The sequence below is a fragment of the Brachionichthys hirsutus genome, unplaced genomic scaffold, assembly GCF_040956055.1.
Source record: "Brachionichthys hirsutus isolate HB-005 unplaced genomic scaffold, CSIRO-AGI_Bhir_v1 contig_718, whole genome shotgun sequence".
Lineage (NCBI taxonomy): Eukaryota > Metazoa > Chordata > Actinopteri > Lophiiformes > Brachionichthyidae > Brachionichthys > Brachionichthys hirsutus.
The window spans coordinates 17339-37271 of NW_027180335.1; the positions used below are offsets into that span (position 1 = coordinate 17339).

General features: G+C 43.7%; 2 protein-coding genes across 2 annotated transcripts in view; one reads left to right on the forward strand and one right to left on the reverse strand.

The window, feature by feature from the left end:
* Window positions 1-274: 274 nt before the first annotated feature.
* Window positions 275-4629, forward strand: si:dkey-174n20.1 (uncharacterized protein LOC796174 homolog). The gene is made up of 4 exons (XM_068757209.1): window positions 275-613; window positions 817-1059; window positions 1544-1846; window positions 2041-4629. Exons 1-4 carry the CDS (start codon window positions 493-495, stop codon window positions 2298-2300), a joined length of 927 nt encoding a protein of 308 aa, XP_068613310.1. The 5' UTR covers window positions 275-492; the 3' UTR covers window positions 2301-4629.
* A 1273-nt stretch (window positions 4630-5902) lies between these two features.
* LOC137913571 (calcium/calmodulin-dependent protein kinase type II subunit beta-like) overlaps window positions 5903-19933 on the reverse strand; it is a 39942-nt gene continuing 25911 nt past the window's right edge. The window contains exons 15-20 of the mRNA XM_068757214.1: window positions 15235-15303; window positions 11827-11875; window positions 7266-7341; window positions 7069-7163; window positions 6334-6567; window positions 5903-5994 (exon numbers count right to left, since the gene is read on the reverse strand). Coding sequence (XP_068613315.1) covers window positions 6335-6567; window positions 7069-7163; window positions 7266-7341; window positions 11827-11875; window positions 15235-15303 — 522 coding nt within the window. The 3' untranslated portion in view covers window positions 5903-5994; window position 6334. The remainder of the gene's footprint in view (window positions 5995-6333; window positions 6568-7068; window positions 7164-7265; window positions 7342-11826; window positions 11876-15234; window positions 15304-19933) is intronic.

The window sequence follows — 19933 nt, forward strand, 5'->3', positions numbered from 1 at the left end:
TTTAGCTTTACTAACTTGTAAAGGCGACTAAAATAGATAATCCTACTAAGGCGAAAGCCTGGCCGAACTTCTTTCCCTCTGATTGGCTAGATCAAGATAGTAGGTTAGGATTGGTTGAAACGCATGGAAGAATATCGGCGGAAAGCCAATCAGCGGTAAGGTAGATCAGTCACGGCATCAGCATAGTAGGATCGGTAACATCCTGTATTCTCGCGTGATAATACGGGAGCTACACATTTGGCGTATGTGCTCGTCATGTTATCGCTGTCCCGTGATGTAGAAGTAGTTGTAAATAATTATCGGTAAAATAAAATAACTAGTGGTTGTAAATGCTTACGTAATCCAGTCGGTTACGTTACGTTGCGTGAAGAACCAGAAGAGAATATTAAGCAAATATGACATTTTTCTTTGACTGTTAGCAAGCTAACAAGCTATCTGACGTTAGCTGGCTGTCAGCGACATCTGCGCTGTTGCTGCAGCCCCGACCGGGGGATGTATTTTCTGTACACAGTCGTCGCGTCTTTAGCTGCTTTCTTCATTCTGAAATGGATGAAAAAGAGGAGGCTTTGCACCGACCTCAAAAGACTTGATGGCAAAACGGTTCTTATCACAGGTAAATAAGCATGAACCTGGTTAATTGTGCTACTAAACATGATGATTATCGGTTAGCATTCATATTATAAAGGTAAATGACATTATCTGCTTATTATATACTCATCTTTACATATGCCTTGCTAGTCCCTGGTTGGAATAGAACGTAATCCAACGAGTCATTAACATTGTTTGAGTTGCTGCACATCCTTTTTTCCTTTGCAGGTGGGAACTCGGGCATTGGCAAAGACACGGCTATTGCCTTGGCGATGAGAGGCGCCCGTGTCGTCATAGCTTGCAGAGACATGGTCAAGGCAGAGAAAGCTGTGAGGGAGATCAAGTTCAAGAGCCACAGCCTGAACGTCCTTCACATGGAGCTCGATCTGGCCAACCTGCGCTCTGTTAGGGAGTTCTGCAAACGCTTCCTGGAGAGGGAGAAGAGGCTTGACGTCTTGATAAATAACGCAGGTGCGGTGCATGAAAACAAAGAAGAAGCGTCTTCCTTCCAACGGATACGCTCGAACTTTCATCCACCAGATTGTAGCAGCGAGACGAGCATCAAATATTCGCCGTGTTTCAATGTCTGTGCAGTTTTCTGCATCAAATATTCGCCGTGTTTCAATGTCTGTGCAGTTTTCTGTGAGACTTTCTGAAGTGAATTTGGGTTATATTAGTAACTCGAGGTGATGGGATTGGACCATGTGAATCAAATTAAACTGGAACGTTTGCCTTCTGTTGTTTTGACTGGTCAAAAGAAAAGTAGAAGAATTAAAGAAAGGTTCACCATTACCGAGAGAAAAAACCTTTGGTCTTTTTTGTGATTTGTTTGCTACATATTGATCTCGTAAAGACAACTATTGAATGTATTGTCAACAAAAACAAACCGAGGAACGAATAGCCTCGCAGGGACGCCGAATGAAAACGGAACTCTTTCTTCATGCCTTCTCTGCAGGCATGCCCAGTGTGCTCGACTGGACGGACGATGGCTACAGCATGTGCTTCGGTGTGAACCATTTGGGTCACTTCCTCCTGACCAACCTGCTGCTTCCTCGCCTGAAAGAATGCGCCCCCAGCCGGGTGGTCACCCTCACATGCTCCACCTACAAATACCAGAAACTCGACTTTCAGGACCTCAACTACAATCTGCTGCCATTCTTCACCTACTGTCGCAGTAAGCTGGCCAACATTTACTTCAGCCAGGAGCTGGCCCGCGCCACTGAAGGGAGAGGAGTGAATTCCTACGCCGTGCATCCCGGTAATCAGATTTCTTCAGTTTTAGTAAGAATTAACATCTCAGAAATAGCAAAAATGAACATTCAGGAGTGTCATTTTCGTTATTTGGTTTGTGCTCAACGCAGGCTGTAAAGTGACACACGTCCAGCTAGCATTGAATATTGTTTACTGAATACCGCTTTCAACACTTTGTTCTTTTGTCGTCCTTTCTGCAAGGATTTGTCCAAAGCGGGTGGACGAGCCACTACTCCGTCCTATTCCAAATGCTGATGCAGGTGATCATGTGGATGTTTTTCGTACCGTGTGAGATTGGAGCTCAGACTGTCGTCTACTGCGCCGTGGCAGATGAAGCTGCCAAACACAGCGGGGGCTATTTCGTTGACTGCCGACTCGCTACTCTCCGTCCTTTCGCCAGAGATGCTGGTGTGGCAAAAAAACTGTGGGAGGCCAGTGAGAGACTGGTGAAACTGGCCTGATGGTGGAAAAGACACAAACAGTCCTTTTATTTTCATTGTTTGGCAACTTAATTAATTAAAATGTTGTTTGCATGTTCAAATATAACTTCTTTCCAAAAGGTGGTAAAGGTTACCACATGTTCATGTTTACAGTCTTTGGGGAAATCATGATTTCATGTCGCAAACATATTGGTTAATTAAACCATGAAGTTATGTGATTGTTTTCAGTCAAAAACAATATGAATTTTGGATTTTAACCTTGGAATTTCTGGAGTTGAATACAATGGTGGAAAGTAACTAAGTACTTTTGTTATAGCACAGTTTTTGGTGTTCTTGTAGTTCACTTGAGTTTTTCCACTTTCTGTTAGTCATACATCTACATTGCTGTTTCTGGGCGCTTGTATTAAGTGTCCCTTAAATGTGAACCAGCTCATCAGGCAGTGGGATTTACATTGAGTAACTGAATTCACCGTCTCAAGTTACTCTTACTCAAAGACTTGCTGCTGTTTACGTGTCAGTAAATACAGAAACTGACAAATCTCTATTTAAATGATCATTTTATTGATAACACCTTAACACCTTAGTTATAGAAACACATGTAGCAAGTAAGAGAACAGAGCAGTAATCCAAAGAATTAGAACTAAGGGATTAATATTATACAGGAGAAACCCAAGTGGACAAAGAAAGATGGAGAGAAACCATAAAGAGCCAAATGCAGAGAGCTGATTGGGTAAGGGTGGAAACGGGAGAAATGGTGAAAGACACCAGACGAAGCGAAGCCAACTCAGGGTTGTCAGTGCAGCAGAACTCGCGCTGACCTCAAGAGACAAGAGGACAGCTAAAGTTCATATATGAGGGGCTGTGCAACAACATCAGATGCATTGCTCTGCGCTTCAGCGCTTTGCTATGTGACTGTGCCCCCCCCCCCCACCGCTGGAGCTCTCCTAGTATTCTCTGAGCAGGCAGTCATTCTGCACTGACAACACAGAGCCCCGTGGAAAAGCATGCGAGATAATCATCAACACAAGTCAACGTCCTCATAGCGCCACAAATATCACCCTCATCATTGTAATCATCTTCATTATGTCATCCTGAGACAAAAATAGTTCTATGCGCTTAAAAAGCTGAGAAAATAGCAAAAGCTTCAGTAGAAAATGAAAAACACACAAAAAAACCCCGAAGGATCCTGTTGATCGCCATGCAAGAAAATGTTAGCTTGCTGCGAGCTAGCTGCAGTTGTGTAATACTGTGAACGCTTGTAAATGTGAATCTTATATAGATTTCCAAGGCCAATAAATACAAAGAACAGAAGAACGACACCTTTGTACTGCACATGCTGCTAATTCTCCTTTTCAGAAGGAGGAGGGGGGGTGTATGTTTGGGTTGCAAAACTAGACATGAATGCCTCCAGGTGACCTTTGACCTTTTAGTATAAATCAGGCTTAACTTGGCATTAACACTGCTACTGGAAGAGACATGAGTACAATACAACAGTCCAGTAATTCACCTTGAAGAACGTCATTCAGTAAAGTTTAATCTTCTTACATAAAAGGTATGGAAGATGTCTGAGGCCACGCAAAGAACTTCTGGTTTAAAATCAGAACACACGTCTCACATGTGGTCCTGATCCGCTTCCAGAAAAAAGGCAATGACGCTCTTGAAGGGATAGATCACATAATAAGATACAATGTATTATGAGTACATGATAAGTGTCCAACTCTGGTAATGTAGAATAAATAAAGGACTGTAAAACTGCAAAAACAACATCATAAACATCAATGACTGAAGATCCATCAGAAAAATAGGAGGACAAAAGGAAAATGTAATTCACACCATGTTGGTCATTACGGAAAAAACACACATGCAAGCTGGGCGTATTATCCTGTTAAAAAACGTCTACCGGTACATGAAGCAGTGTCCTTTTGAACAACACACGGTCTGCATGGGCTGTACAATAGGAAAACGAACAAAACAGAAACAAGCACAATAAAAATATACTCTAAAATAAATAAATAAATACTCAAAAGAAATAAAAACCTGAGGACCATTCACCAAACTGACGCTTAATATGTTAGGCTGAGCAATAGGGTGGAGTGAAGGCAGCCAATGAAGATTGAGCATTGTACAGAGGAGCTGATCACAAGGCAACTGCCCCCCCCCCCCCCAAAACAAATGTTTTCAGTGCTGCGAAGTCCATTGGATTTAATCCCGCTGCCCTTCTGGCACAAACACTTTATAACCTAAAAGCTGATAAAAGCAGGAGAAATCAGACGATAGAGTCGTGGGCTGAAGGCAGGGGACCGATATGTCCTCACAAATAACGCCTTCCCCTTCCACCTCTCATACAACCCCCCCCCCCCCCCGCTTCATACTGACAGCAAATGTACTGTACATGCTCGTGCGCACACACACACACACACACACACACACACTGTGGTACAGGAGAGCCCTCGGCAAACATCACAGTCGGCCAACCTCCCAGAAATCACAGCAGGAAACTCAAGGTTTCAAGCAAACCGACCGTTTTCTTCACAGACGCAGACCAGAACGGCGACTATCTGCACGGGGCGTGTCAGGACAGAGAGGGAAACCAGCTCACTGTGGCGTTAGGGCGACATTAGTGAGAAAGTCCCCCCCCAACAACCAGGATGCAAATGTCTTTTTTCTTTTCATGCTTTGTTGTTTTAGTAGCACGCACATCCAGTGTTTTATAGTTAGATTTTATTCTGTGAATGTTTGTAACTTGTAGCTTTTCAGCACCAAAAGCCTGAGAGATAAAAGAATCGGTTTCCATGAGCCGAAGCAATAATTCTCGAACTAGGATTCATATATGAGATAAAAGAATCACGTCCCAACGCGAGTGGTGAGTGTGTCATCCTGAAAAACTGTTATAACACACTGTTGGATAGAATTGGATGATGATGATGACGATGATGATGCTCCCATGGTAACAAGAAGCTGAGCCTCACAGACCCCTCCTCCTGCCAGTCATACTGCAGCGGGGGCTCCTCTAACTCTACGGAGCCATTATGTCTGGATCAGCACACCCCAGTGTTGGTGCCTGGCTTAGATAAAACAGACACCATCACTCACCCCACCCAAAAAGAAAAAGACAAATAGTGCATGACAAAATAACAAAAAAGATGACGATGATTATGGGTTTGGGCGCAGTATTATACTTAACATACAAGAAGCAAATTACAAACTGCCCAAATCATTTTCCACTTAATAGCCACAATAAGAAATCGCCACTGCTAATACGGGAAAAACATGCTTCCTTATAAAAGACAAAACAAAACAAAACAAAACCTTTAGAAACCACTGGCGTCAAGAATTTAGAATTGAACAAATTACATATATAATTGCAACTTTGTATTAATAATAATAATAATAATAATAATAATATACTGTATTTTGCTTAAAACTTTACATACTATTTTTCCATTGCAGTGTTTATGTCACACAGGTGCAGCTTCACAGGAGGTCTAGAGGGTTGGTGTTGGTGTATTAATGGTGCAGAGCCGATGAGAGACAGAAGCAGTAAAAGGAGAGATGTGTGCTGGGGGGTTGAGGCTCAGCATCCATGGAGGGAGGGGTCTGCTGTCGAAGGGCAGGGAAACTGACGTTGGACTTTGTCGTGTCATCCTTCCTCCTCGATGTCTTCCTCTCACACTCCAGCAGAGCGCTCCTCACAGACGGAGACATGGAACCCGACCTTGAGAAGAAACAAATGGTCACGGACAGATCAATAAAAGCACAGTGCAAAAACATACTCTGACATTTTGGGACGCAGGTTTATATTCCCTTTCTAGGAAGACATTAGATGAGAGGTTTGATATTCCCAGGTCTCCGTGGTAAATATGAATCTCCTGCCAGAGTTCGGTTACTTTATCATAAAGACATAAAACAGGAAACAACAGTCAACGTAAACCTACTGTTGATTACATATGACTGGAGAAAATGTCTGTCTCACGTAAAGAACAAACCAGAGCTTCTAATGATCAGAAATCTGAACCTATAATCTCATCATTAAATCTCGCGCCCGTGTCCGTACCTCACTGGAGCGGCGCAGCGGGCGCGCCTGAGCAGTGGAAGTGGATGTTCTGCCACTTGCTGTCTCTGCGATGCCAAACTCGGGTTTCCTCTGACTGGCTCGACCGCGGCCGACCCTGCCCGTCAACAAACTGTGTCAGGCGGATGTAGGCGATGCAGGCCGCATCCTCGCCGATCAGGTGGACGTGAGGATTCAAGATTGTGGTGTGGATGGGCTTGCTGTTCTTAGCCAAAACTGAAGACATGAAAAGTGAACAAAGCATCAAGGTCAAGATCTATAACCAATATTATTGTTTTTAAATGAAATCCTGCAAAATTGTTAAAGTTTTGACAATTACAAATGCAAATACTGTTTGAAAGTTTAAGGACATGGCTCACAACGATGAAATGCGACGCCTGCACGTCACATGATTATCTCAGTCAGTGAATGTGGCAGTTGCTGTGGATCAACTCCGGCCACCGTTCCTGAGTCGAGCTCGTTCAGGATGGAGCTTTTCTCTGCTTCCATTTGAAACTTGCTGTCAAATCACTTCCTGATCTATTTATGACGACTGCCAGCAGCTAAATGAGAACAGAACCGACCACGTTCCTGTTTCTGAGCCTCATTCTGTGATTCAGACTAATTAGATGAGCAATTCTATCAAAAATAAAAGCAAATAAGGTAAAAAAGAAGAAGAAACAAATATTAAAATATACACATTATTGTCAAGGAAGACTGTAGCAGTCTTAATCTTACGGTTCTCAAAGTAGAATCTGTGGAAATCCATCCCCTCCACCAGGTTGCCCAACGCCTCCGGCTCAAACGAAGTCAATCCAGAGTCACAGATTTTACTGAAGAGGAGAGCAGAACTTTTTAATCGATGCCCCAAAATTCACTTTAAACTATGCATTTGATCACAAGCCTGACAAACTGCACACAAGCAGCAGACTCACGCGTATGCTTCAAAGTCGCCATTGTTGATCGCTTCGATCAGCTGCTCGGTGATCTTGATGATTTCTTGCTTGCGCGCTGAAGAGGATGGATTAACAAATTAATCAGAGCAAATCACAGCCTTCGGTGGAATGTAGAGCTGTTAGTTTCTACAAATAATTTCATTTGAATAATGCAAGCACACAGATGGACAAAGAAAAGCATCTGCCTTCAAAGTTATCCTTCCTGGGAATATAATGATTTGAGAAACAAAATAAATGTTGTTTATCGTGCTGAAAAATGTTCTTCATGGTGACATTTCTTCAACCGTGGAGTTGAACCAAAACATTATTTAGTCCTTGAATTAGTTTAGCAATACATTTCTTATATTCAACATCCCCACGCAAATCCCAGAGCCCTCCTCTTCCTCATTCAAACACACGTAACATGAGCACACACAAGGCATCTATTTATGTCCCTTATTTAGTTACAGACATCACAACTCATCAAAAGACACAGACATTTTTCTGCAGTCTGCTCTTCACGGCAGACTGAGAAGGTTATCGAGGCTCAGCTGTAACCGGCACAGTTTATTTACAACAAAGGTGACAGCAGAGCAGTTAGAACCTCTCTCTCTCTCTCTCTCTCTCTCTCGATTTGCTACCATGCTTGGAGTTGGGGCGAGCCACGCTCGGTACTCACTCTGGGTGGAGGACAGGGAAAGGCTGGAAGGGGAGTGAGGGGGAGGTAAGGAGGTGGCGGGTGCAGGTGGAGGGGTGGGCCTGGCGCTAGGTACCGGCACCGGTGCAGCATCACCCTCGTGTGCGGGGGACGCCGGCACCTTGCGAACGCTGCTTACCAGGTCTGTGAGCCGAGACACTGAGTGTCGTCCGGGCAGCGTGATTGGATGGATGGATGGATGGATGGGAGGGTGGTGGAGGACCAAATCAAAAGAACAGATTATAAACAGCAAGCAGGAAGAAAAGTCAAAAAAAGGAATGCAATGCAACGATGAAGCTAAGCACACTTTGCCTTTCATCTAGTTATTAATATACGCAGCAGAGGACCGTTTCTCCCTCGACATAAGGGTCGGCCCGTAACTTAAAGATAAGCTCCTTTACTTCCCTTCCATTCTCACAATCCTGAAGGACAGAATGAGTGCAGCTTGCTATGGGAAAAGGAAATGGGTTACTGCACACGCCCTGCTCTGGTTCTGTTCTACTTACTCTGCATTGGGACAACGGGGGGGTGTGGCGGGGAAGGGGCAGAGGGGACAGCAGGAGGCGGAGTGCTGGATGACCCTTCCCAGTCCGGTGTGGACCCTGAGCCCCTACGCACTGAGCCAAGCAGGTCAGAAAACTTTGTGGCAGCTGAGTTAAGAAGGAAGGACCGGAAGAAGATGGGAGAGATCACACTTCAATGAAAGGCTGGCCGAAGCGCCGGGACTATCTGGAGAGCGCTAGGACGAGCCAGGCGCCGCTGCAGCAATGGCGTCTCATCAATGATGACGCCATGGTGCTGGATTTTCATCAGAGCTCTCTAAAACAGAACGGGAACGGAGCATGCACCAACAGAGGCAATGAAAAGCCTGCCATGCAGCGGTTTTGTGTTGCGATGCCTCCTTTTGCCCAAGAGGGGGAGACGTGGAGTTATCGTAAATATCATGCAGCGTCGGCAGAAAGTCAGGACGGCAGGATAGTCGGGGGGCAGAAGTACCGGTACTACGAAACATTCAACGGCTTTCCAGAGCGGCTCGCTTTTTGCATTTCCGCGTTGTCGTCAGATTGTCCGATTGTGAGATGTAGCAACGATGCTACAGAGTCTAATGGAGCAACGAGGCCCAGCGCAGGTCAGGAGTTTAAGTGTTGCTTAATGGCAGATATTTGCTTTAATGCATGCAGGGGTGCCTGGGACAATACACAGAAGCGTAAAGTGAGGAGAGGTGCAAAATGACCAGCTCCTAAAGACGATAAACTCAGCCAATCGTTGCTCTGTAAAGCTGCTGTTCACTGATTCGTCTCTCATCGGGTCTCATTTTTTATCCTGAAGCACATTAATGGCTTCATTATAGCAGGATTTACAAGTGGGTTCTGCTGATGGGAGTGTTTCCAGCATGATAATGAGATAGGTGGCGTTGAACTCCTTACTGCTCTTCTGATTAATTAGCTGATATGGGGGGGGGGGGATTCATGAAACCTTCCTGACAAACAGAGGGACAAAAAAATGTCCCTGCAGAAGAAATGAGATGGCAAGACAAAACGTCCTCTTTTCATTAATGCTCAGATTCACAAAGCAACAGACACTTCAGCGTCAGCATCAGTAAACATCACTTCAGCTAAAAAAGGTTACCGTAACGAGCAGGAAATATCAGGACAGAAGACGTAGTGGCACGGCAGAGGTGATCTCTGGTAAAGTGCAGCTCAGGAAAGTGAGCGCTTATTTCCCATGATGCCTCAAGGAGAGCTGCAGCTGCAGCAGGTGAGCATATAAATCATACCTGACAGAGAAATGATCGCCTACACAGCCAAACTGGAAAGACCCACAATGAAGCAGCCTTCAGGAAACACGCCGCTGACACGCATCCATCACGATAACCTCACTGAGTAACAGAACAGATTCATGCATTCAGACGCTCCGACCGCCAACGCCGGCGTTGGGTTACCAACCAGCTGCCGAGCAGTCACTGACCCGACAGGATCCGACAGGATCCGACAGGACACAAACTATCCCCCCTGCCCTCCCGCACTCACCTGGCCCTTGTCGTTTTCTCAGCACTGCTGGCTCCTTCCTCAACTATATTAAAACCGCTGTGTGAGTCCAACGCGACCTAAAGGTGGCGCCTCTCTGGGAACTCCGTCTCCATTTCCTACTATCGGGCTAAATGTGGACACTGACCCCCCCCCCCCACCAGCTAAAAGGTGACCTTGCCCTCTCTCCACTCCTACCAGAGGGGTGAGAGTCCAATTTTGGAGCTTGGAAGAAGGAGGGGGAGGATTTTCCCAGTGTGTGCAGGGAAGGGCCACGATGGTCCAGGAATATGGCACCGTAGCAGACCATGTGTGTGTATGTGTGTGTATGTGTGTGTATGTCGTGGCTAATTCAGGAATATACATTTTCAAAGAGACGACATGTTACATTCTATTTAGCTTCAGGCTCCAGTCTTTAGAGAAGGAGGAAGGAGCTTAAACCTCGATGGTGAGCTACACTAGGGGCCGAACGACAACATCACCCCCCTGTAAATGATTTAAAGAACAACTGTTGCTTTACTTTTCTTCGTGAGCCAGCTAGCATGAAGCTAACTAATGAAACCGAATGTGGTCTAAACAAGTCTAGTTGTTCTCCTCAGTTACCAAAATGACATTTTCTGAAATACATTCATCCTGAATCTTGTGATTGGATATATTGGGAATTGAGGAATTTAGTCTGGATCACTATTTTACTGTCACATGCAGTATTTACCAGAATTGTGTTCTTGATGTGAATTAAAATCAAATGTAGTAAAACTAATGAGGGTTGCAGAACGTCTGTGTCTTACTGCCACTTCCAGCCTACATTTGCACACACATTTTTAAATTGTTTTTGTCGTTCTAAAAGTACAAGTTACTTTTCTCTACGAAAAAAAATTTAGAATAAGGATGATACTTGTAAAATAATGAATAGAGTAATACCTCGACATATGAGCGCTCCGAGATACGAGCAAACCTGCGAGCAAAATTGGTTTATCCTCCACCTCTCTCTGGCATCTAAATCCATTCAGGACTTTTCTCTAGAATCTTACATGGAGCCCAAACATCTCTTTCACACAAATTACACTGACCAAAAAAAAAGGTCGACACAACGCGAGCGTGCACGACTCCAGAGGTTCACGCGTGTCACAGACGTGTTGTTTTCAGAGGTGTGTGTTTCTCAATACCATCATTTTAGACGAAATTCAACATCTTCAGGATGCCAAAACCGTATCATAAGACCGCTTACATGTCAGAGCTCGCGTGCACACGCACGCACACACACGCACACACATATCATCTGCAGTTAGCCACAACAAAGGCAAAACCAAGTGCTGGAGCGTTTTTGAGCAGTTAGCATCAAACCCTTTTACACTGCGAATTTTGTGATATTGCTGTGGAATAAAATCAAAGCTCACTCAAGGCAGCCCGCTAACTATGAAAGCACATTCAGCGCTCTGTACCGCCAGGAGGTTAAACTATTGCTGTGCGTGCTTTTAAAGACGCCTTCATTTACAATATGACAGTAACAGGCGATGAACAGCTTGTCACAGTCCAACACAATGAAGCTTGTTACCATGACAAGGCAGAATAAAAGGCACCCGAGCCACATTTCTGTCTGCAGATTGTTGTCGATGTGTTGTTTGTGTTTCTATTGCATTGAAACAATGACTTCATGGTCACGGGAGTGACCTCATGTAGTTCTGCAGGTATTCTTGTTGTTCATCTATCACTATGAGATCGACACCGTGGAAATGTCAAGCGCGGATCCAGAATTTGTCTCGGACGTATTCTGGCCTTTCATTTTCACACAGTTTTTTTTTCAAGGTTTGTGATTTGTTCAATATCGGTCTTATACCTTTCACATCTTCATCCTCAACGGTGGTGTTGCTGCTGTCTGATGACTCCTGAAGATTAAATGCAAACAGTCACACACACATTTGAGCTGAATACATCACACATCCACAAAGACACATTTCAAAACATTTAGAAAACTCCTATGTCGCCATGTCATGTATTCTCAAAACAAAAAAAGGATTACAGAGTACCGAGTTTATCAAGGTCAATTCATACTGATCAAATGCATGGACAGATTTCAAACGAGGACAGAAATGTTATTGTGTCAACTAGTGCAAAAGACAACCGTGCCTGAAAAGCATCCTAGTAGCCCGATCGCTGTCGTTAGCCCGCATTTCACTTTTTAAACTTGGCCTGAAACGTGATTACTCTTCATCTGTTCAGGAGAAAGCTCGCTCTTCTTCATCCTACTTTTATTTCTGTGTGTGTGTGTGTGTGTGTGTCACGTCATGCGGTCGAGTGACATCCTTCCTCCACAGGCTGCGCTCGTCTCTGACTGAAGCTGACAGAAACTCAAAGGAATGTGTTCAATCAAAAATAGAAGCAGGCAGAGTGGATTATTAATCTCCCTTTAGTTGTCACCAGAGCGTCTGTCCATCCACCTCCTGTCCCCTCGGGCTGTCTTTGTCTCCTCTCAGGGGAGGATGCAGCTTTCTCATTTCCAATTAGCAGATTAAATGGGTCTAGAGGAGAGTTGAGAGACTCTGCGACCTCAATTAGAAGAGCAGCCGTGCACCAATAATACCGGGAGGACAAGGCACAAAAGTGGTTTCATAGTCTTCTAGAAAGCAGCCGGAGACAAGAGGAGGAGGCCGAGCAGTGATGACAAGTGTTTGAGCGTGAGGGAGAGCGTTGTGTCAAACACAATATAATCTAATATAAAGTTAAGGTTCTTGATTATCTGTAATTAAACAATAGCCTGTTTTATAAACACGAGTGCCATTCTAATGAAAATGTAGACACTGTTAGTTACCGGTAATATTCTGCTGTTCATTTTTAATATTGGGAGATGAGGTGTGTGTGTTAAAATGAGTCACATGACCACACAGGTTTACTCGATGGGGAACTGCTCATCATGGTCTACAACATTACTCATCCCATGTTCCCTTCATACGGTCCTGTGGCCTCAAGCAACAGACACACACACACACACACACACACATATATGCATGTATGCATTAGAAAACCAAATGCCAATGCCTTTATTAAAACAAGGATCACACTGTGTGAGAGGAGGAAGAGAATGACAAAGAGGATGAAGAATTGGACCAGACTGGGGAAAGCTGAATACCTTTGTCCCATCCACTGGATTATGGATGACGGTTGTCTGAGGCTCCTGTAAGAAGAGGAGGAGGAGGAGAGGAGATGGAAGAACATGGAATGAAAGAGAGAAAGGAAAGAAAGAGGGGACAAAGGAGGAAAAGAAAACACTGTAAAATAAAGGTGGATAAAGATAGAAGAGAGTGTAAAAATGGACGGGGATGATGATCATTAGATGGAAGGAAGTGTTTGCTGAAGATGACTAATGAGAGAATGAAGAATGAAGAAATCTCCAGAATGAAGTGAGATGTGGGGGCGAAAATGAATCTGTATATAGAACACACACACACACACACACACACACAGCATAGATACATCACGTACAAACCCAAAGGAACATGACAGCACAGCGAGGGGCATGTTTTGAACCCTAACGTCTTCTTACATTCTTATTTCTACCCCGCTGTGTCTGCATAATTCTACGTAGCCTCTGATGCTCTACAAGATGCAAACACGTAGAAAGTCAAGACAATTGTAATCTGTACAAAATCGAAAACCAACTCTTAAAATATATATGAAATATGCTCTGACAAACATAAGTGCTCGCCTTGAGATCTTACTGTCACACAGCAAGAGGACTAAGATCTCACATGAAAACGGGTCATTCTGTTCCTTCTGTTCCTTCCTACCAAGCAGAGAACGGCATCGTTTCAGCCTTCAAAACAAAATGTATTCTATTCGTCATATCAGCCATAGAGTAAAGTGTTTCATCCTTCTAATTTTTGGCTACTGAATCTACCCCGAGGGCACTTACAAAAAAGAGCTATTACATTTTTATGATCTAAAATTTCTGCAATCAAATGTCTTTTCAGTTTTTTTCTGCTGTGAACATATGATGTGATTTTTTCTCCTTACAGGCAGGACAATTACTACAACTTCTCCTTTTTTCTTTCTTTCTGATATTCAATAACCCCCCCCCCCCCATACTCTGTGACTCTAGCAATTAGCACTGGAGCAGCTCTTCTGTGAGACTGGGCAACACTTTCTAGCCTTCCCTCCCCAGGCACACCAATGACCCTTGAGTACCCATCACCCTATATCCTTTTCATAGGGAAATTGGGACCAGCAAACAATACTGGGCGTGTTGGAGATGCTCTGATCCAGCAACCTAGACACCATGTTGGTCCTTGTTACCTATACGTGGTTATGAATTTATGAACTATATGAACAATATTACATTTAATAACCTACTCTCTGCACCTTCAGTGCAACACAACTGTGTAAAAATACGTAAAAAGAAAATCAAGTCTTAGGAATAAGTCTGTAATTACATTTCTGCATCTTTACAATTTGATTGACTTTTTAAAAAGAACCATTGTTAGAAAAATGATAGAAACTGAACACTGAAGTGCTCATCTCCTCTAGCGCTTCACTCTGAAAGACTGCTGGTATCAAAATAAAATCTTGACACAAGAAGGTTTTGGCTTATTTATCAAAAAGTTATATAATTGCCTTTTTTTTTTAAAGATTCACAAATATTGACAGATTTACCAGCTGGAAATGATGGTGAATTTGTACAGCTGAACTCAGATGGAGAAGAGAAGCACTTAATGAAAAACTAACTAAGGTGAGGTGCCAGTCGCCCAGGTAAATGCATTCCAGGTGATTCCACACCGTTAACACAAGAGGATGAATTATTCTCTGAGGCATCTAGTGTGCTTTTTTAGCTAGAAGGACAAGCTGCAGACCTTTCGACTTGATGCACACACCTGGGGGAGTAACTTCTCTACAGAGGCAGAAACAGAAAGGATGGGGTAAATCATACCAACAACCCCCAGCAGGCACTGGTTTTCTTTTCAGCAAGCCTTTAACCAAAAGAGAAAATGACATGGCAGCACAATGTTATCCCATCTGCAAGCCACATATCATCCGCACCTATGATGGGGAAACGCTTCCTGACAGCACCTGCTGGCCTTTTGCCTGCATTGTTCTTTGTTACACAAATAACCACAATCCACAAGATGGACAGAGAGGAAAAACAGACACAGGTGAAGGTGTGTGGGGGGAGTGGTGTAGGGTGACGGACTGGCGGCGGTTAGATAGACATGCATAACCACAAAGTGAGAGAAGGGGCTGAGGAGGTAAATACCAGAGCAGGTGAAGGGATGTTTCCTTTGGGGCTGGTGACTATGCTGTTTTTGGTGCTGTTTGTCTGAGGCTGTGCAGCAAAGGGGAGGAGAGAGGGAGGAAAGACAACAAAAGTGTTACCAACAATAAGAGGTGGGTTTAGTGAGCGTGTGCCCATGCATGTGCTTTCGTACATACTTTCTTTTGATCTTATGTTAGAGGATGAACTTTTCCCTATGGTGTTCCCGCCGTTCTTTTCGTTAACTGTCACAACTTTAGTTTCGTATTTTTATTTTTATTTTATAAGACATTCATTTTGATTAGATTGTTTGAGCTGCCTAAAAAAACAACACAAAAAACATACACCATAAGTGAAAGTAACTCCTATAGACTCCAATAAATTATTCTCTCATGAATAGTGAAACGACTTGTTCCAAAGTTTCAACAATGACCGTGGCTAGAAAAACCATGTTCCTGAATTCCAGTAAACTGAAATGACTGATCCAAATATGTAGATTTCACGTCTGGGTTTAGTTTAGTGACTTGAGTTTACATGTTTAAGTTTTCATTAGCGTATTTTAAAAAAGTGACATCACTATGTTGTAAATCCCACAGTGACATGACCATGTTGTCTCTGTCCACTGCTGCTGCTTAGGAGTTCATTCATCAATGATTCATTGGTGCCATTTCTGTGACAATCGCATTAATAAGCCCAGACCAAATGTTAATTTGAAGACCATGCATCAAAGCGCCGCCCAATGCTTTATACCTACCGGTTGTTCAAACATATTTTTGCATGGAATCTACATATATAATTTGTGGTATTTTCTGGCTAAACAGCAGCTTGAAAGTAATAAAGAGCCCTGGGTGTGGAGGTGAACGATCCAACGTGGCTCACTTCACAAGGTCGGCTTCATGTCTACGCAACAACTACTGGTCAGTGAAAGAGGTCAATAAAAGTTGTAGATCACTTAATGCGCGTCACGTTTTCATCTGCTGTGAAGTTTAAATGAAAGAGTAAAGAATCCCATCAAATAGCATAATCAATAAGACCAATGAATAAATCAAGCTGGCCATTTTATCTCACATCTGCGGATGGAAAATTATCTAAAAGACAACATTTAGGATATCTCACTGACTTGAACTTAAGGTAAGGGTACCGGATTGGTTGGCGGGGGCGATAGGAGCTTATTCTAAAAAACAAATGTGGTGCTGTATTCAGGAACATTTTATAAAACACAGTCATAAAAAATAATTGTTCATCATGAAAGTATGAAATAATTGAAATACTAATAATTGTGACACTACTTTGACATCATATCCCAAAGCCAATCACAGGTGAATCTATGAAAAGGAAGATATTCACATGAGCAAAATATTATAATTAGAGGTTAATATATTTATTTACTTTTAAAGAAACCCAGTGAGTAGAACAGGAAGTAAAGGAGGAGAGGAGATAAAAGAGCAGACTCACAGAATGCATACAATGCATGCACACACACACACACACACACAAAAGTAATAAGGCCAGCAAATGAGAAGCTGTATGTTCAGAAGTCATCACTCATCTTTACACAATCAACATGGTTTCATAATGTTTCTGAGAGCAAAGAAAGAGAAAGTGGGCGAAAGTATTCAGAGCTGGTTCTTCAGATGGACAAATGAAGCAGTGGAATGAAGAACAAATGGGGATAGGAACAGAGGGGATGATGGGTATGTGGAAAAAGGGTACATGCAGGTTGCAATGGAAAAAATCTGCTTAAAGGCAAAAAGGAGTGGATGCATTACCGTCTAGTTCACTTATCGGATTTTATTAACTGTGTTAGGTGCTGACGTGAGTCCCGAGATGGTCCCAGGAGCAGGTCATCTCATTGCCTATACTGGCATTGCTTTTGCTTGAACGTCTGATGTTTTGCTGGAATGAAGAGTTCCGTGTCAAAACCACAAACATAAAGCACTGCCTCTGTTTCTAAAAGGGACAGATCTGGAGCAGCGTCCCTTAGGTGGCGCTAAAACACCCTGCTTCCATCATGCTTTCAGAGTAATGTGAGGTCTGGTTTTGTCACAGCACAATCAGCAGGGGCCAAAGACTTCTCCTTGGAATAGAAGTCAGATTTTTCTGAGTATTTGATCGATCCATTTCTGGCTCATGTAAACTTTTCTGTCTGTGATTACTACCAAAGTACCACTGCTGTTGCCAAAATGTAAAGCAAACTACTTCCTGTCCCAACAAGAAATGGCTCCATCAAAACTGATTCAATACAAAAAAAATTTTTTTTTAAATCCGGTAACATTGTAGAGCCTCAATGAAAACAAATTGTGGTGGATTAACGAAACGGGAGTTGAGGAGCCAAAAAAAAGGAGCAAAACAACAACAAGAAAAAAGGAGAATGGGCAAAAGCAAAGAGAGCATGCTCACCATACACTGGACAGTAGAGCTGGACTTGCGTTTCTGTCACCGGGCGTTTGATGGGTGTATTGACGAACGGGCGGACAGATGGATGGTGGAAGAAGGGGCGCAAAAGATTTATTCACTTATGATGAACACTGATTGTGTTCGTACAAAGTACAAGAATGACCTTTTCAAGAAAAAAAACAACAACCAAACCTCACGGTCTCCAAACCTTAACAAGTACGAGGAAAGACTTTAGTCAGATGAAGCAGAAGAAGGAAAGCTTCTCCTCTTGGAAATTTGTTTCAGCGAAAGCAAGGTGTCGCAAGCATGAGGAGTAAGTTGTGACTTAAGTGGAAATGATCAGGAAGAGCACATAAGAGATGGAAAAACTGATTACACTGAAGCATCCTTCCACAACACGGTCCAAACCTAAACATCAGCAAAACCACTTCAAAAGAATAAAAACCCTAACCATCATATCAAACTGTATGAATGCTCCATGTCGTAGCTTTATCAAAGCAAAAAGACGACACACACACTTTGCTCTCAAGACAGGAAAACTGCAGGAAGGCCTGAATGGCGTGGATTTAAAAGGAGGTAGCCATTGTTGTGCAGTTAGTGCCAGAGACAGCAAGAGTTCCTGCTTGAAGTGAGAACGTTGTACAGCTGACAATCATCGGGCGCCGTTATGTATGGACAAACTAGCGGGAGAAGAAGAAAAACGTGAAGGAGAGGCCAAGGAGAAGAGCTCACTGATGGCAAAAGAACAGAAAGGACACGTGGAGGTGAGAAAACATGGGGAGAATCAAGAGATGACTGGAAATGAGAGCAGGGACAAAAGCAAATGAAGAAGATGCCTTTAGAAACGGTTTGAACAAGTGTGTGGGGAGCCTGTTGCTAGGCAATGAGCGCACCACCGTGGAAGTAAGCATCTATTTCTGTCGTCTGTGTTTCCAGGGGTCCAGACTGGCAGCTATTCCTGGAACTGGAGTCACATTCACTGCTGAAACGACGAAGCAGGGAGACACGGGAGGGGGTACACACATATTACACACACACACACACACACACGCACACACATGCACAAACCATGCATGTGAACGCCTACACTTATGCAGCCATTCTCCCACCCCCAACTGCACTTTCAAACCAACAAACAAATGTGATGGATTTACACACATAGCCACATTTTTCTAAACACAAACACACACCTACAGGTAAATGTGTGTGTACAAAGCTCTGGCTAACAAAGCTGAGAAACAAACACATTAATTTGTGTGAACACAAGGTTACAAGCTTTGTCACACAAGCTCATGCATGGATGCAGACACTTGCACGGAAGTTCTGTGTGGGAAGCGTGTATATGTGTGTGTGTATATGTGTGTGTATATGTGTGTGTATATGTGCGAGCGTGGGATGGTGAGCGATCTTCATGAAAAGATGAACACAAATGTGGGGCTAAAGACCAGATGGAGTGAGCAGGAAAAGGAAACACTGAAAGGAGGGAAAAGAGACAGAAATGGATGGAAGAGAGGCAGAGGAGCTGAAAGATGGATGGTTACATTTAATAATGGCGGCTGAGAGGTGGCGATGAGCTGATCAATCAAGATAAAGAATGAGATCCTGGAGTTCCGTGGTAGGCAGCACACACACACACACACACACAAGTACAGACATGTATGCAGACGTGATTCCATTTACCCAAAAGTTAACTCAACTTATATCACAAGAAGTAACGCATCATGACACAGAGACGTAGAGCACAAAACGCATGTGGAACAAACACATTCAACCACAAAGGAAAGAGTGGAGCAGAGAAACCAGAGAGAGAAGAGGCAGAGCAGAGAAACCAGCGAGAGAAGAGGCAGAGCAGAGAAACCAGAGAGAGAAGAGGCAGAGCAGAGAAACCAGAGAGAGAAGAGGCAGAGCAGAGAACCCAGCGAGAGAAGAGGCAGAGCAGAGAAACCAGAGAGAGAAGAGGCAGAGCAGAGAACCCAGCGAGAGAAGAGGCAGAGCAGAGAAACCAGAGAGAGAAGAGGCAGAGCAGAGAAACCAGAGAGAAGAGGCAGAGCAGAGAAACCAGAGAGAAGAGGCAGAGCAGAGAAACCAGAGAGAGAAGAGGCAGAGCAGAGAAACCAGAGAGAGAAGAGGCAGAGCAGAGAAACCAGAGAGAAGAGGCAGAGCAGAGAACCCAGCGAGAGAAGAGGCAGAGCAGAGAAACCAGAGAGAGAAGAGGCAGAGCAGAGAAACCAGAGAGAAGAGGCAGAGCAGAGAAACCAGAGAGAGAAGAGGCAGAGCAGAGAAACCAGAGAGAAGAGGCGGAGCA

Excerpts from the sequence above, each read along its gene's own strand:
- si:dkey-174n20.1 (XM_068757209.1), top strand. The coding sequence starts at position 493 with ATGTATTTTCTGTACACAGTCGTCGCGTCTTTAGCTGCTTTCTTCATT. Across the intron at positions 614-816 it reads CAAAACGGTTCTTATCACAG|GTGGGAACTCGGGCATTGGC; the intron begins GTAAATAAGCAT and ends TTTCCTTTGCAG. Across the intron at positions 1,060-1,543 it reads CGTCTTGATAAATAACGCAG|GCATGCCCAGTGTGCTCGAC; the intron begins GTGCGGTGCATG and ends CCTTCTCTGCAG.